Below are 17,057 nucleotides of genomic sequence, written 5' to 3' on the forward strand. Positions count from 1 at the left end.
GGCGATCCGTTTGGGAGGGGCGATCCGTTTGGGAGGGGCGATCCGTTTGGGAGGGGCGATCCGTTTGGGAGGGGCGATCCGTTTGGGAGGGGCGATCCGTTTGGGAGGGGCGATCCGTTTGGGAGGGGCGATCCGTTTGGGAGGGGCGATCCGTTTGGGAGGGGCGATCCGTTTGGGAGGGGCGATCCGTTTGGGAGGGACGATCCGTTTGGGAGGGGCGATCCCTGTAACTTGGCAACGCTACAACTGGGTGACCGTAACTCTCCAACTGCAACTCTCGGAGGTAGTTTTTCCCAGCGGTTTATAACCTCTTGGAAAAAAGGAAGCCTTCTGCGTGGCGGCTGGCCTAACTTGAGAAGCGGTATAATTTCAGATGACCGCTTTGCGATGGTCCCTCTACAGTGGGCTTCCCCAATCGCGCGAGGTCAGCCGCCCTTAACCTGGCCACCGCAGCACGCGCAGCACGCACAACCTGTATGCGCAAGTGCGTTGAGGCTCCGAGCGGTGGGGAGGATCGACCAGTTGAGGGGAAGTTCACCAATTAGTACAGGAGCAGTCGATAAAGCAGTCCACGTCGCATTCGATAAAGAAATCCACAACACAGCCGATAAAGAAATCCACAACGCAACCACACGTTGTAACCACTCATTGGAACCGCTCATTGGAACCACTCACTGCAACCCCTCACTGCAACCACTCCTCGCCTCTCACGTGGCACAAACAAAAAAAAGAAAACCGGGGCGAGGCCGCAAGTCGGAGAGGCTGCAAGTCGAGGAGGCCGCGCAGAATGGCCCACTACCAGTTCGACGGCACAAATGGGGAGGAAAAAAAAAAAAAAAAAAAAAAAAAAGTGGAAACAAAATGGAAGAAAAAAGGAAAAACAATTCACCACTGCGAAGGAGTTCTCCTGAGTGGGATACACGTTCCCCACGAAGGAACCCACGGAATGTCCCTCTTGGGATGACTCCTCTGTGGGATCGACTCCTCAGCGGGATCGACACCTCGACGGGCTCCCCTCCTCGGTGTATTCCCGTAGCCCCACCCCCTTTTGGAAAATCCCCTCTTGTGCACATCGACGGAGCGTGTGCGTCGAACCGCGCGGGGGGATTTCCCCTCGGGGGAAGTCAACTGGGAGGAGCTTCACCATGGGCTGATCTGATCGAATGCTGAGTGAAGAGGTAGGCAGGGGAGTAGTGCCTCTTCGTTCGAGCAGCTTCCTCCGTTGTGCCTCTCCCCCCCAAGGGGTGCGCGGAAGAGTAACTCACGCAGGTATGCACCTGTGCATGCACATGTAATGAGCGGATCGGTTGGATAGATAACCCCTCTGTGTGTGGTGACTTCGTCCGCATGCCGCTCCACCTCTCAGCGTCACTCCTGCGTGCGGGCCAAGATAAAGCGCAACGTCTCGTCGACGAGGTGCCGGTAGAAAACCCTCCTGTGGTGATCGACGAGGCGAAGGAGGCCATCACCCCTGAAGAACAGATCAATCCCAGGGTACTGCACATTGCTCAGATGGTCAGTAACAAAATCATTTATAAAGTTATAGGATCGTATTTTCTCACTTCGGTCTCCACTCATCTTATGACTTCTCCTGCATTTAAAAAAAAGGTCCTTTTCCTGTTGGTAGTAAAAGGAGAAGAGCTTGGTCTTGAGTGCCTCTATGGCCATGTTCCTGTTTTGCATTTGGCTGGACGTTTTTTGCACCTCCACAGATATGTTGGTTGGCTTGTGGAGGACCTTAACACAAGTTTCATTTTTATTAACGCTTTGTCCTCCCGGTCCCCCAGATCTCTTTGTTTCAATTATAAGATCGCTTTTTTTTAGGTTCATTTTTTTTTTTATTTTTTTTCTTAAGCTTTCCTCATCATAAACGAAGACGACTGATGTGGACGTTTGTATTTTTTTACTGTTGACTGGTACTCGCTGCACTCGGTGGATGCCATTCTCTTGGACGAAGTGCTCATACACGCGTTCTCCCTTCACCACAGCGACGATGTTTCTGTGGCCATCCTTCGCATCGTCGCTTTCGCCTCTTATGAGGGTGCACTGGAAGTCCTTCAGTTTGCAGAAGTGCTCGTACATGCTCAGCAGGTCGCTGCAGAACAGCTTGGCTTCGAGGCCCCCCACGCCGGGGGTGATCTGCAGGGGGGGGCACACATTTACGGTGGCACACATTTACGGTGGCACACATTTACGGTGGCACACATTTACGGTGGCACATATTTGCGGTGGCACATATTTGCGGTGGCACATATTTGCGGTGGCATGCACGATGGGTGGAAAGCGCGCGGGCCTACCTCCAGCTTCACCTCGTCCGTGTCCAAGTGGTGTTCCGCGTTGACGACGCTCTTGTAGAAGTCAACCACATCCTGCAGGAGCAGGCTCCCCACGTCTTCGACGGCGCGCAGGAGCTGCCGGACGTCATCGTCATTGTGTGTGTCTGCGTGTGCGTGTGCGCCTACATCTGCATCTGCCTTTGCATCTGCCTGTGCATCTACCTTTGCGTCTGCACCTACCTTTGCATCTACCCTTGCACCCACCTTTGCGCCCATCGCGGAGGGGGAAGGCACCCCCTGGAGGGCCCTGCCGAAGGTGTCCCCCTCGTCGAGCAAGCCACTCTCCCGGAAGAGCTCCGCGTACACATCTAAGTCGTCATGCAGAGTCTTCAACACTTTGGACCGCTCCTGAATTTTGGTGATTTTCTGATGGGTTCTGCCATCCCCTGTTTTGGAAACGGTTCTTTTGGCTAGCTGTACCAGGAGCTTCTGTTGACTGCTGGTTAGTTCCGTCGGGATGGATGAGAACAATCTGCTGTTGCGCCGCGAGAGGAAGAAGTGCCTGGCTGCGGTGCTCAGTGGCTTGTTCATTGGGTCACTCGATCGAGAGGGTCACGGGGGAGAGCTGCCTCCTCACGCATGCTGTGATGTGCTGCAGGGGGGTGGCGGTAAAAACTCACACGGTTGTAACTCTGCACATGAGTGGCGGTGAAAACTCACGCGGCTGTCACTCCTCTGCACTTGCACATGAGTGGCGGCTTACCTCCAGGATGGGGAGAAGAATGGCCTGGCTTCGAAAGGAGGACTTGGGGCCTGCACGGGGGAAATGGCCTTATCTCGTGTGGGTAGCGATCAAACCGTTGCGGTGGCGAGCAACCCGTCGCGGTAGCCCCTCCGGTTGTTCGCTCCTTTGGGGCTTCCTCGTCGGAGCAGTTCGGCACGGTCAACGTGGTTAGCACAGGTTAAGAGGTCAAGCGGGTCCTCACAGATCAACAGGGTAAACCCTCTGGTAACCCCCCGTTCGCTCATTTCCTTTTGCTTACGTGGTCTCCAGAGGATCTCCCCGTGGGCCCCCCAGGCAACGCCCCTTGTGCGGCAGAAGCGGCTTGACACGTACTGCCTGACCACTCGGGGGAAGATGCACGCGACGGGGAGGTTAGCAAAATAAATGAGGACGTTCTGTTGGTAGCCCAGGAAGAAGGGTCCGGCGGGGTTCCTTCCTGGGGCTTTCACTTCCGGTGTGCCCCTCGCCCGCAGGGTGTTTTCGCGGGTCGTCTCGTTTATCTGTGGTAGGGAAGCGGTGGTGAAGCGGCTGAGCGGTGGAGCGGTGCAGTATAATATGGCAGAAGTGGTGCAGGACGACTCCTCGGACCGCTCCCAGCGCACGCACCAAGCAGAGGTACGCGTGGTAGAGGGCCAAGCAGGAGATCATCGTGAAGAAGAAAAACAGCACGAGGAAGAGCACCACCAGCCAGGCGAAGAACCACCTGCGAGGGGGAGGCAGCGGGTTAGCGGCGGGTGTGGAGGAACGGGTAGTCAAATGGGTCACCCAAATGGGTCACCCGAATGGCCGCTTTAATTTCTCATGGGAGGTCCCCACAGAGAAACAACACCCCAGGTGCTGGTCCCTCCCCTCACTCCCCTATCGTATGTCACTCCCACTTCGCATGTCCCTCCCCTCAGACGAACCCATTTTCCCCAAAGAGCATCCCCCAAAGGACTCGGGAGAGTAATCGGAGGGTATGAAAAACCGCCATGCCTTCAAAGAGGAGGTACATCAGATAGGAGCCTCGGTTATTCTCCGCAACGCAGTTGTTGATCCAGGGGCAGTGGTGGTCGAATGTCCGCACGCACCTGTGGCAGGCGTTGCAGTGTCTGCTTCGCAAGATCTGCCGGGGGGGTGAGAGAGAGTCATGGTGAAGGAGTTTCCCTTCATTTGGTTCGAGGGAAGGACAGAGTGGGTGCAGAGCGGTAGAGAAGAGAAGGAGAGTACCCTCAGCGGGGGCACTCCTCGGAGCCGCCTCCAGAGCAGCCACCGCAAGGGATGCCACCGCAAAGGATTCCACCGCAAAGGATTCCACCGCAAAGGATTCCACCGCAAAGGATTCCACCGCAAAGGATTCCACCGCAAAGGATTCCACCGCTAACGTTTCCACCGCTAACGTTTCCACCGCTAACGTTTCCACCGCTAACGTGGGCACCGCTTACCTGCACAACGCCGCACACATAGCAGTAATCGAGTGGGGCGCCATACTGGTACACCTCCCCACCTCGCACGCGAAAGATGGTGGTGGGCTTCCTCTCAACGTGCAAGGAGCATATGATGGGCGTGCGTTCAAGGGGGTCCCCTATCGTTCTTTTCACGTGGGTAGGTCCTTCATGCTTCTCATCCGCGTTGCATCCCACGTGGTGTAGTTGTTTGAGAGACTTGGGTTTGTACTTGGAGGGGCCACTCTCATTCACGTTTGCGCTGATCCCATGGGGGGCCATCAAACGGGGGGTTCCCCATCGGGGTGTTCCCCATCGGGGGGGAACTCTCCGCCCAGCTTGGGGATTCGCCTTCTCTTCAAATTTGGCCCCCCCTCTGTTGCCTTCCAGACATGCGTCTTCCGTTTGGTTCGTGGAGGGGAGGCGACCCTCATCGGGTTGGCTGCATGGGTTACCATGGCCGCATCGTTTTCGTCCGTCGAGTCCCCCCGTGGCGCCCTTCTGTCTTTTGCGCACCCCCCTCTCCGTGATGACCGTGTTGTGGCTCCTGTGGTGGATGATGGTGAAGCTGTTCAGCTCGTCTGCAGTTGGGGGGACACAGTGCAGATGAAAGAAAAAAAAAAAAAAAAAAAAAAAAAAAAAGAATGAATGGAATGAATGAGTGAGTGAGTGAGTGAGTGGGTGAGTGGGTGAGTGAGCACTCGGGTAGACATATGCCGTGGGGATAGAAGCCAACAAGTATACACCTAATGTAGTGTCCCCCCCCATGGGATACTACCACCACCCCTGCTCCTTCTGTCTAACCATTGGTGCTGACTGTCTCGGAGGAAAACGAATCGGATGATGGTATCTCATCCTGGGTGATGGAGCAAGCTGTTGGTATATCCCTCCTCTTGGTATGTCCCCCCGTGCGGTCACTTAAGCTCGCTTGGAATGCAGCTCGCTCATTTTTCGGTAGGTATGCTAGGGGGCAAGACTTGAGGTAGCCGCTGCGGAGGGGGGGAGGAGGAACACCGGCTTGAGCAGCGTGACAAACGGGCGGGGTGCAACGTGGTATTGATGCAACACCCTTTTGAGGAGGACCCCGTTAGGTAGCCTGGCGCGCCTCTCTCAGCCTCATTCATACGGGTCGCGCAGAGACGAGATGGCATAGAGCAGGAAGGATGCCGCGTAGAGGAAGAAGAAGGAGCTTCGCCCGTCGATCGGAAGCTTTCCCGTGTGCACCAAATGGGTCAGGGTGGCTAGGACGGCGAGCTTAATGCATATGACCACGCACGGCAGGGGGTTCTTCATCGTGCGGGGGGATCGCCAAAGGGTCGTTGGAGGAACACCCCTGTGTGTAGTCAACCTCTGGGGGGGAGAAAAAACGCCCGTCGAGGCACCATTTGGATTGCTTCCCCCCGTTTTCCCCTCCTCCCGCGCAGCTATGATTTAACAAGTTGGTGTGCATGCGGAAGGGGGGCGGCAGCGTACAGCACAGAAGCATGCCCAGCATGTAAGCGTGCGTGGCGCATTATTCAATCGTTCATTTATATTTTATTTTTTATTTTATTTTTTTATTTTTTATTTTTTTTTTCCCCTTGGGGAGAGTTCATATGCGGGCGTCCGCCCGAGCAGCCGGCTCAGCCTCGGCCGCGCGGGCTACACCGCTGCGCGCGGGGTGGCCGATGGGGCACCAACGAAAAAAGGAAGGAAGAAAGAAAGCGGCAAGCGAAGCGGCAGGGGGAGCGCCAATCGGAGCACCAACCGGAGTAGCTGCCGAAGTGGCAACCGAAGTAGCTGCCGAAACGGCTAGGGAGTAAACGGGCCGTGCCGTGCAGCCCCCGTCAGTCCGCCGTCTTAAAAAACTGCGCCTCGGTGGCGGCCAGCCCCTGCCTGACGGGTTCATTCTCCGCGTACGCGAGGTTCCGGGACGTCTTTTCGTTTTTCGTCACCATGAATCTGCCAAGGGGGGGGAGCGGTGGAAATTGAGCGGTGGAAGTTGAGCGGTGAAAGTGGAGAGGCAGTGGAAGGGGGGATGCGGCGGAAGGAGGGACGCGGCGAACGGGTGGATGCGGTGAACGGGGGACGCGGTGGACTGCCGCTCTTCCCGCGCACTGATGAGACGAACCTCAAGACGGCGTCCTGCAGGCGGAGCTTCCGCTTAATCTCGTGAATGAGGGAGGGGTACATTTGAAAGGAAAACAAGACGTAGTAGGCCTCCATCTGCTTCTTGATGGGCCTCACTAGCCTCCTCTTGCCCAAATAAAGAGCTCGGAATGCCTCTCCATCCACTAGCTTTAACTCATAAGTGTATTCTGCGATTTTCTTTTTAATTTCACTTATGGTGAAGTTACAGGAAAAGAGGAGATCTACGTTGTAGCTACTTCGGGGGGACAGCACAGACTTGAAGATGTTCATTTGACTTTTGTGTGTGACCTTCTTAAATCTCCGGAGGAGTAGCTTGTAGATGTAATCGTTTAGGGAGCCCCTCAGCTTGAAAGGGCTCCTCCGTCCTCCTCCCCGGGTGGCAGGAGCGCCTCCCCTCTGCTGTGCACCCTTAAGGGGACTGCTCCACCTGCTAACTGGATTGATGCCTCCTCCGATGAATGCCCACCCTCCTGCCGTGCCTGCTTGGGGCCGCACTGGGGCAATCCCCAGGACTGCGTGCGGTTGGGGCCGACGAGCAACAAGGGGGCTTTGCAAAGTGGTGAGGAGGGCGGCGAGCAGAAGGGGGAGTAGTCGCATAGGGGGTGAGGAAGTGGTAGCCAGCGGTTGGGAAGCTACTTGGAAGCGGCGCGAGTGTCACAAAAAAAAACACACAGAAAAGGGTAGAGAGATATAGTGGGGATAAATTAACGTGGGTGTGGGGGGGACGAGTAGCCCATTTTTTGCACCGCAGTTTGGCTGCTTTGTGAGCTCGCGTGCGGCACGGTTTAGGGCGGCTCACCCTGAATGGCACTGCCCTCCCCGCGCGCACATAAGGGTGCAAAGAGCTCGCCGTTTAAGCGAAGCGATTTTAGCCGATGCGACAGCATCCGAATGAGGCGCAGGTTTTTGAGGTGCACCCCACGCAGTTGTGGTGTGAGCTTCCCGTTGATCTCCCTGTTGACCTCCTCGTGGATCTTCCCGTGCAGATGGGCCAAATACTCGTGGAGGTAGTCGGGCGCGTGGCCCAACTTGCAGTGGCAGAGGATTAAGCTGACCCACTCCGGCACGCTGAAGCAGTCTCGGGGGTTCTTCGTTCGTTTGATGAGGAGGTACAGGGCGTCGCACAGGGGGGGGCAGCGGCTTTCGCATAGAGAGCGGCAACCTGCTTCGTATAAGTGACGGTTGCCATCACCGCTGTGGGGGAGGCGCCCGCTCTCCCCTAACTTAACTGCGACGTTTAGCACGTTGAGGGTGTCCCGCAGAAATGGGCTCTTCTCCCCCCGGGCGAGCATTTCCGTGTGCGAAGTGAACCAAGTGGGTCTCCTCCTCAGCTTTGCGTAGACGGTTTGCATCTCCTCTTGGCTAATGGAAGGGGTAGCAGTGGTCTGCCGCACAGGTGGAGTGGTCTGCTGTGTAGGTGGATTGGTCTGCTGCACAGGTGGGGTGGTCCGCTGCACAGGTTGTTTCTTCTTTGTCTCCATTTCGGAGCAAGCGAGGAGGAGCCGTACTATGACATGCTGCAGTATAGTCTCCGCATGGGCGGTGAAAGAACTTGCCCATTCCTTCTGATGGGAATACCTCAGCACCGTTTTCAGTGCCAAGTGAAAGTCGCCCATATCGTAGGAGGTGATGTCCCTTTGGATCTGCCTCACTAAGAGAAGGAGCATCTCCCCCTGTGTTGGTGGAGCTTTCCCCAGAAGATACACCACCGCCATGATGTCTTTCCTTCCCATGCCTGTCAAATTATGAGTTATCATTTTGGCTAGCTGTTTAGTGAAAGCCTCATCGTGGAAATTCATCTGGGCGTAGAAGCTACACATGTTGAAGAGGTGCCTCTGGTTGGCCAGCAGGGGGGCGGGGCACTCCTGGTTGCTTCGTTGAAGCGGTGGTCCGTGTGGATAGTCACTCTCTGGGGTGATCCCCCGGGTGGATGGTTGTTCCATTGAGGGGCCATCTGCATAATTTGAGCCGCTTCTCCCCCATCTACGCAACACCTCTGTATTTATAACCCGAATGGGGGAGTCGAGGCCCCTCCTCTGCATGCCCCTCACACGCCCTACGCAGAAGCAGCCGAGCAGGCAGACCAAACTGTTGGTGTAAATAACAGAGGAGTAGAATTTTACAAGGAAGTCCCAAAAGTGGCAGTACACATCAAATGCACTAAGGAGAGCGTCTCTTTTGGGAAAGCCTCCCCCGCTGATGAGACTTAGGAAGGTCTTAAAGGACACGACGTGGCTGTATATCCTCCTGTTAAAGTGATCACAGGTTACCGAATCGGTGGCTAGTACACTCAAGGATAGCATCTTCAAACACCTGAACATGTTCATAACATTCTGACGCACAACAAAATGGGTGCTTATTTGGTTCGACTTGCACAGCTTGGTAAACTCACCAGGGAAGTAACTCCACATGGAGAGAAAGTGGGAACTGCCATTTGGGGGGTCCCTTGGGGGGTGTCCTTGGGGGGGTGGGTTCACTTCTCGGTGGGCATAGGACGTTGCTCCCTTTTGCAGATTCGGAGAGGAGGTTCTTCCCACATGTGTGTCTTCATCACAGATGTGTTGCCGTCCGTGGGGGGAGCCCCCCTGGGGGTTCCAAAAGAGGTTCACGTAAATGTGCACGGTGGTTGTGCTTAGCGCGCGGCGGAGGTGGTCACAGCTAACGGGGTGGCCGCCCCCATCATCGTCAGCGGCATCAGCGGCATTGGCATCGCTAGCCGCATTAGCAGCGGCTTTCTGGGCGAAGCGGCGCAGCGCCTCCGCGTGCCGCTTCACAAACAGGGCGATACTAACAAAGTGGTGCACGTCCAGGTGCGCCCCCGAGTAGAATCGCCTGATCCGCTTCAAGTCCACGCGGTGCGGGGCAATATGGCTAGTCATCACGATCAGTGGAAGGGGATCCGCCTCTCCGCGACTCTGTTCATCCCTATGGTGACGCTCCACAGGGGGAGTTACACAAAGAGCGGTTGCGCCGAACAGGTAATTAACCACCTCCACGTAGAACACGCTCAGCAGGTCCAAGTGCTCATTGGAGCTTTTTAATTTCACAGAGTGTTTGTTAATCACTGTTAGGGTTTCCACTAACGTTTGGCTGCTTATCTGTCTGTTGAGAGGATCCTTCTGTGTGGTTGTTACTCCCCCCATTTGGGTGGGTGTCCCCTCTGGGGCCTCACCCCTTCGGTCGCTTCGCCCAACATGGGTCAGGTGCCTCCGATTAAGCCGGACAAACGAATTGACCACTCTGGAGAGGAGCTCCCTGGAGTGTTTCTCCTGCCCGTCGTAGTCCAGCAGGCAGAGCGCATTCAGCAGGTACGTGCAGCTTCGGATGGCCTCCTCGGACGCGTCCCCCTTCGCGTGGAACTGCTTCAAGAGGGCCTCCACGAAGGAGCGCACGTGCAGCTGGCTGGCTCGCAGGAAGGGCGGCGCGGTTGGCGGAGGGGGTGACCGCGTAGGTGGCCGCGTAGGTGGCCTCTTATATTGTGGAGTGGCTGGCGGCGTGGGTCCTCCCGCACCCTGGGGTCGCCCATCCCGCCGCCAGTGCTGCCCCCTCAACTCATGCAGGAAGGAGCAGAGCGCCGACAGGGGGTACACAACGTCCTCGTCGTGCAAGAGCCCATCGCGCTGCTTCGCCAAAATGAATTTCAAAAGATGTTTCACTTTGTTTTCCTTTTTTCTCTTAACGATGTCGTTGATGCAGTTTAAAAAAAAGCATTTCATTGTATGGTTGAGTGGAGAGAGTTCGCAGGTGACATGCAAAGGGGGGGGAAGATGCAGGGGGAAAAGGTGACACTTCCCTTCGACTCGCCATTTGGCCAGTCGTTTGGGGCGGGCCTTCCTATTGGCGCTCCCTCACATTGGCACTCCTTCCTATTAGCATCCCATCGCATTGGCGCTCCCTCGCATTGGCGCTCCCTCGCATTGGCGCTCCCTCGCATTGGCGCTCCCTCGCATTGGCGCTCCTTCCTATTAGCATCCCATCACAATCGCATCACCTCCCGCGTGGTTAAAACTGGCCCAATTAATTTTTCCACGTGAACTCTCCTTTTTTTTTTCTCCCTCATGAGGGAATAAATTTACTTCGCTGCAGCGGGGCGCGCAAAGGGGGTGCGCAAATGTGATGGAAGGGAGAGGGGAGGAGTCCCCTGCGAAGGTTGCCACACCAGCCAGCGTGCCGCTACGCACCTCGCGCACCTCGCGGTCAGCTGGAAAAGAGCTGCAGGATGCTGCTGAACCCGTTGGTGTGGCAGATCTGCATGAACACGGAGTTGTAGAGGTTCTGCTTCAGCTCCAGGTTGATGTTGATGTCGCGCAGGACCTGCGGGGGGGGCGGTAAGGAGGGAGCGGTGGGGAGGTGGTCATTAAAGAGGTGGTCATTAAAGAGGTGGTCATTAAAGAGGTGGTCATTAAAGAGGTGGTCATTAAAGAGGTGGTCATTAAAGAGGTGGTCATTGGAGGCCATCGGTGGGGAGACCATCGGTGGGGAGACCATCGCAGCGTTCCTCACAAATGGACGTGCCGGGAGAGCGCCCCGCGCAAGCAGCTACACTCGCCGCTCCGCTACGCGCTCCACCACACTCGCCGCTCCACTCGCCGCTCCGCTACACTCGCCGCTCCGCTACACTCGCCGCTCCGCTACACTCGCCGCTCCGCTACACTCGCCGCTCCGCTACGCTCGCCGCTCCGCTACGCGCTCCCCACTCACCGTCTCGTTGATGTTGTCCGTGTTGATCATCTGCAGCTTGACGTAGGTGACCTCGAAGTTCTTGTCGAGCTCGTCCTTCTGCACATCCTGGTGGTGGGCCTTGGTCTTCTTCAGGACGAGTTCGTTGTTGGTGATGTTTTGGTTGAGGAGGCTGAGCATCTCCACGACGAAGGGCTCCCCCCGGATCTTCTCGTTGCTCATGATCTTCGTCAGCGCCAGGAAGATGATGATCTTCTCGTTCACGTTGATCAGCTTGTCCAGGATCGGCATGTACAGGTTCTTCAGCACGTTGAAGATCAGGCCTGCGGGGAGCGGTTACAATGGAGAGAAGCGGTTACAATGGAGAGAAGCGGTTACAATGGAGAGAAGCGGTTACAATGGAGAGACGCGGTTACAATGGAGAGAAGCGGTTACAATGGAGAGAAGCGATTACAATGGAGAGAAGCGGTTACAATGGAGAGAAGCGGTTACAATGGAGAGAAGCGATTACAATGGAGAGAAGCGGTTACAATGGAGAGAAGCGGTTACAATGGAGAGAAGCGGTTACAATGGAGAGAAGCGATTACAATGGAGAGAAGCGGTTACAATGGAGGGAATGGTTATAAGCAGTTAGAAGTGGGTAGAATCGGCTAGTCAGCAGTGTAAACGGTACAAAACGCTCCGCTACTGCTCAGCAAACGGTGCGAAAACGCTTCGCAAACGCTCCACTACTGCTTCGCGACTGCTCCGCTACTGCTCCGCAAACGCTTCGCAGCCGCTACGCTGCCGCTCCGCCGCTAACAACCCACCGGCGTGTATCTGCTCCACCGTGCCGACGAAGAGCGAGACGTCCGTCTTGAGGACCAGCACGGAGAGCGCGTGCACCACCTTGATCTTGATGATGTCGTTCTTGTACTGCTGGAGGAAGGTGAAGAGCAAAACGAAGAGCGGCTTCAGGAACGTCTTGTACGCCTCCACCGGGAGGTAAGTAAATATGATGAGGATGATTTGAAACGAGTCGGTCGAGAGTTTCTTATTAGACAAACAGTAGTGGTAAATGTTAAACAGCTGCTGCATGTTGCTCTTGATGATCTCCTCGAAGAGTTGGTACTTTTTAAAGAAGCTCCTCAACACACAAATGATCCCGTTTACATTCCCAACGGTGCTTTTCCATAGATCCATCTCGTATAGGTTGCTCAGAATTTTGACGTGAATCTTCTGAACAGTGCAGGTGTTATCTACTATGATGGAGAGTATCTGGAAGATGTAGGGTATAAAGTCGTGCACGTACATCTGCAGAATTTGGGAAAACGTAGAAATGATCACCTCCTCCACTTGATTAATGCCACTGACGTTGTGCGATTTGTATATGAGGGAGATGACCACGGTGAGGAGCTCAAACAGGTAGTGGTTAAACAGGGGGTTGTGCGAATCGTTAATAATCGTTTTGATGGTGCTGTCCAGGATGAGCAGCAGGGGCACATACAGATTGGCTAGCTTCTCCGGGCACAGGAGGAAGATCCTCATGATGGTTATTAAGATGTATTCATTTAGCACCTTCACGTGTACGTGGTACTTGAGCAGGAACAACAGCCTCGTCAGCGTTTTGGAGAGGCAGCTGGTGAATATGGCTTGCACGAGGTCGCTACTGATCTGTTGGTTTAAAATGCGGTTCATGCAGAGACACGCGTAACAGTATATCATCACCTTGTCTGTGAATAGCAGGTGGTGCAGGAAGGCGAAGACGTCCAGCGCGTTGTTCGACCCTATGCAGATGCTTCTGTTGTTCAGGAGGAACTTCAGGATGGACAGCAGGTAGATCGTGTTCTGCTTGCTAAACAGGTCTTCGTTGCGCAGCCACACGCACTTGGCACCCCCCCCTGGGGGCGCAGCAACGCAGGGGATTCCATACCCACCTGAGATGCCACCCCCACCTGCGCCGCTATTCCCACCTACGCCGCTACCCCCACCTGCGCCGCCACCCCCCCCCGGGCGAGCGCCAAAATCGTAGTCGTGGATCCCGTAGCAGAGGGAGTCCACATCGGGGTACTTCATCCTGGCCGTCATAACGAACTCCTTCAGAATGTGCTGCACATTTTGCTCGTAAAAGTTCTGCGCCAGGTTTACCTGACCAAGACAGGTGATTAGTTGTATTTTGTACTCCAAATTGCACGCCTCGTAGAAGGGGTCGTTCTTGTCGATGCCTACATGGTGCAGGTTGTTGCTCTCCTCTGCTGCGCTCCCCCCGTGGTGGAGGCCTCCAAACTGGTTTTGCATCTGCGTTGAGGGGGAAATGGCAGTAGAAACAACACCTCCTCCGACTCCCCCCCTGCCTAGTGCATCTGCTCTGTTGGTGGACGCACTGGCGGAGGCGCTAAAAAACATGAGGGAGTCCTTGGCGAAAATGCGAACCTCCAACATGGGAAAGCACGCGTCGAAGTAATTATCGCAGAGGGTTTTTAAAAAGTGGGTGGCGGCCGATCTGACGGAAAAGGAGTTCACCTTGTTGAGGTCATTCCTAAAGTAGTCCAGATCTGCATCTAGGATCTCCTCTATATCGGTTCTTCTAAGCCTGATGTGGTGTAGAACCCGTTCGATGATTTTCTGCAGGAACTGCTTATCCTTGTACGGGTTCGAGTCGTTCTTGTTCAGGTTCATGTGGTGAATGAGCTTGATGGTGGAGGCCAAACAGTTGTAATTGTGACAGAGCAGGTTCCTCTCGCCCTCCGAATAGAGAAGCTGGGTTAGGGAAAAGACCAGCTTGACGATGTACTTCTTGGACTCATCTTGGTAGGTCTCGGAGATCAGTTTGATCACGTCCACGAGCATCACTTTGCACTTTAGCACGTTTTGCACGAAGTTGCCGCTCAGCTTGGCCAGCTCCTGCGGGCTCAGCTCCGGGGGGGCGAACTGGCCGCTCGCCAGATTAGCGGCGCCCCCGCTGTACGAAGCAGCAGCACCTGTGCTGTAGGGCGCCCCGCCTGCACTGTACTGGGCAGCCCCCCCCGCGCCGTGCAGCACCTCCATGACGCGCACGAAGTTGGCCACCATGCCGACGTCGTAGAGAAGCATGTTGTTAAAAATGTTGAAGAGGACCTCGAAGTTGTCCTCGAAGTACTCGGGCAGGTCCACCCCGATGATGGCGTAAAACACTTTCAAGTACACGTGCATGTTTTGCAGGAGGTAGTTCATGGCTAGAAAGCAGTTGCTTATCTGGAGGTAGGCTTCACTTGGCTTCAGTTCTGCTCTTCCCCCCGTGAGCAGCGCGTTCGCACCGGCAACTGCTCCCCCTCCCACGTTTAGCTTCTCCGCAAGGTACCCACTGCACTCGGAAAACTTCCCATACAAATAGACAAAGTACAGCGTCAGGGGGAACTCAATGTGGGTGAGGATTATCTTCAAATCGTACTTGGACACGTAGTCATTCGTTTTGTACTTTTTCACAATTTTCCTAATGATCTTCATAGCGATCAGCTTCTTTCGCAAGAGAGTGGTGTTTATGTGGTGTCGGGAGGAGTGTGCCATTGCCGTGGCGAGCGGGACGAGCTTCACATTCCCGTTGTAATCGTTGGCGATGGTTCCCTTTCCGGGGAAGTCAAACTGGGGTCCCCCCATTCCTCCGCCAGCCGCGTTTGCCCCGTTTGCCGCGTTCGCCGCGTTCGCCGCATTAGCCGCGTTCGCCGCATTGTCCACGCTAACCGCGCTAACCACGTTGACTACGCTAACGAGGTTGGAGAGACTTGCCACGCCGACCCCAGGCAAGCCATACAGAGTGCAATCGCTCAGGAGGAACAAGCTGTGCCTGTCGTTCGTCTTATAAACCCTCTTCGTATTGTTAATGTAATTTACAATATCATCGTTGAGGGACTTATTGCGGCAGCAAATGACATTTTTGATCTCCTCCAGATTGGCCACAAACTTGGCATATTCAACGAAGAAGTTGTCCTGCGTTAGTCCCTCCATTATTTCTTTATTCCTCACGTACAGCATAATGCAGTCGATTATCTTAGCCGTGTCATCTACCTTCTTCCTCTCATCGCTGTGGAGCAGTTGCACCACGCTGTCTCCACCTCCATCGCTAATGTAAAGGGTAATTAAATAAAACAGCAGGTAATCATAATCGTCGCAGATGCTAAATTTGAAGAGGTACAGAAGAATTTCGTAGAAATATCTGTCCAAGCTTCTTACGTCTTCATTGTTCACATCTAGGAGGAAGTGCATGCAGAAGTGTTTAATCTGTATGCTCAAGTCGGGACTTAACTCTAGACTCTCCAAATTGCTATGCACACTTTTCTTCACAAAATTTTTGATGCTTATCATGACCGCTATTTTTACATTCCTGTTTAGCATTCCGTCGTAGAGGTTCTTCTTTTGGTTCTTCTCATCGTAGGGGTACATAACAAACTTGAGGAGCAGCCGGATGTAGTCCTCCCGGTTGGGGTGCTCGTACAGCGCCGTGATCTTCGCCTCGCTCTGCTTTATGTCCTCGAAGTTGCTCGACACGCTCCGCGCGAACACCCTCAGCAGCTCGCTCTCCACCTTCTCCTCCATCGCGGGTGAGCGGCGTAGCAGCGTAGCGTGGTTGGCAGCGTTAGCGGGTGAGCCGCGTTAGCGGGGGGAGCGGCGTTAGGGGGGTTGGCAGCGTTGGATGCGCTTCCAATTTTGAGCAGCCCTTCCGCTCTTGAGTAGCCCTTCCGCTCTTGAGCAGCCCTTCCGCTCTTGAGCAGCCCTTCCGACCGCGCGGGTTGCTCACTGGGATACTGCTTCGGGTGCAATCTTTAAGCGATAAATGGGGGAGACTACCTCGGCTACTACCTTGCAGCGCTGCTTTCCTGGCTGCTTTCCTGGCTGCTTTCCTGGCTGCTTTCCTGGCTGCTTTCCTGGCTGCTTTCCTGGCTGCTTTCCTGGCTGCTTTCCTGGCTGCTTTCCTGGCTGCTTTCCTGGCTGCTTTCCTGGCTGCTTTCCTGGCTACCTTCCAGAGCTGCTTTCCTGGCTACCTTCCTGGGCTGGCTCGAACACACACAAGCGCGAGCGCGACGTATGCCCCTGCGCGCGCGCGCGGATGCATGTTACGCGTCCCTCCGGGGGGAGGGAGAAGTGGAGAAGCAAAGAGGAGGAGAAGCAAAGTGGGGGAGAAGCAACGATGCGAAGAAGCAACGAGGGGACGAAGCAACGAAGGGACGAACTGCAAAGGCGCAAAAAAAAAAAAAAAAAAAAAAAAAAAGTATCCCAAGGGGAGGGTCCTCTTTTTATGCATAAAAGGATAACCACACTTTGTTCATTTTTTATGAAAAATGGGACTAGCTTTTTTTTTTTTTATTCCTTTTTTTTTTTTCTTTTTTTTTTTTTTTTTCCTCATTTTTGCCTGAACAGGTCATACTTTTTTACATCCCCTATGGTGTGGAGTGGGTGAGGCGGCAATTGGGGGGAAGCGACTTGCGAAGAGTGAAGCGATTATAAGGAGGAAGAAGGAAACACCGATTGAGGGGGGGAGAGGGAAGGAAAAGTCGCCAGTGGGGTGCGTGCACAAAGAATTGTTTAGTGGGGAAACTCCGAAGGGGAGGAGCGCCGAACTGGTGACCGACCAGCGGGCAAAAGTGCGGAGGTGTTGCGGAACGGTGATGATGCATTGCCATTGCGTTGGCATACAGGCTCCTGTGCAACGATGCAACTTTAAACATCTTTAAAGTGAACGGATGAGGTGTGTTTCTCTCCTGGGTTTACGCCCATTCGGTGTGGAGGGTGGGAAAAGAAAAGTGCCCC

At 54.8% G+C, this 17,057-nt stretch overlaps 5 protein-coding genes across 5 annotated transcripts, besides 2 other annotated features; all 5 read right to left on the minus strand.

Moving 5' to 3' along the window:
• Positions 1 to 1,368: 1,368 nt before the first annotated feature.
• PVX_087085 (peptide release factor, putative) lies at positions 1,369 to 2,867 on the minus strand (the record flags this gene model as incomplete). The annotated part of the gene is made up of 2 exons (XM_001608311.1): positions 1,369 to 2,139; positions 2,298 to 2,867. 2 exons carry the CDS (start codon positions 2,865 to 2,867, stop codon positions 1,369 to 1,371), a joined length of 1,341 nt encoding a protein of 446 aa, XP_001608361.1.
• Positions 2,868 to 3,955: 1,088 nt separating this feature from the next.
• On the minus strand, positions 3,956 to 5,777 carry PVX_087080 (DHHC-type zinc finger protein, putative; the record flags this gene model as incomplete). The annotated part of the gene is made up of 4 exons (XM_001608310.1): positions 3,956 to 4,165; positions 4,485 to 5,065; positions 5,289 to 5,473; positions 5,611 to 5,777. 4 exons carry the CDS (start codon positions 5,775 to 5,777, stop codon positions 3,956 to 3,958), a joined length of 1,143 nt encoding a protein of 380 aa, XP_001608360.1.
• Positions 5,778 to 6,310: 533 nt separating this feature from the next.
• Positions 6,311 to 7,211, minus strand: PVX_087075 (30S ribosomal protein S6, puatative; the record flags this gene model as incomplete). The annotated part of the gene is made up of 2 exons (XM_001608309.1): positions 6,311 to 6,425; positions 6,595 to 7,211. The coding sequence occupies 2 exons, from the start codon at positions 7,209 to 7,211 to the stop codon at positions 6,311 to 6,313; spliced, it is 732 nt and encodes a 243-aa protein (XP_001608359.1).
• Positions 6,781 to 6,817: a microsatellite.
• Positions 7,212 to 7,399: 188 nt separating the features above from the next.
• On the minus strand, positions 7,400 to 10,330 carry PVX_087070 (hypothetical protein, conserved; the record flags this gene model as incomplete). Its single annotated transcript, XM_001608308.1, has 1 exon — positions 7,400 to 10,330. One exon carries the CDS (start codon positions 10,328 to 10,330, stop codon positions 7,400 to 7,402), a length of 2,931 nt encoding a protein of 976 aa, XP_001608358.1.
• Positions 9,864 to 9,911: a microsatellite.
• Positions 10,331 to 10,811: 481 nt separating the features above from the next.
• PVX_087065 (hypothetical protein, conserved) lies at positions 10,812 to 15,845 on the minus strand (the record flags this gene model as incomplete). The annotated part of the gene is made up of 3 exons (XM_001608307.1): positions 10,812 to 10,928; positions 11,316 to 11,617; positions 12,104 to 15,845. The coding sequence occupies 3 exons, from the start codon at positions 15,843 to 15,845 to the stop codon at positions 10,812 to 10,814; spliced, it is 4,161 nt and encodes a 1,386-aa protein (XP_001608357.1).
• Positions 15,846 to 17,057: the final 1,212 nt, after the last annotated feature.

Source organism: Plasmodium vivax, chromosome 7 (assembly GCF_000002415.2).
Source record: "Plasmodium vivax chromosome 7, whole genome shotgun sequence".
Lineage (NCBI taxonomy): Eukaryota > Apicomplexa > Aconoidasida > Haemosporida > Plasmodiidae > Plasmodium > Plasmodium vivax.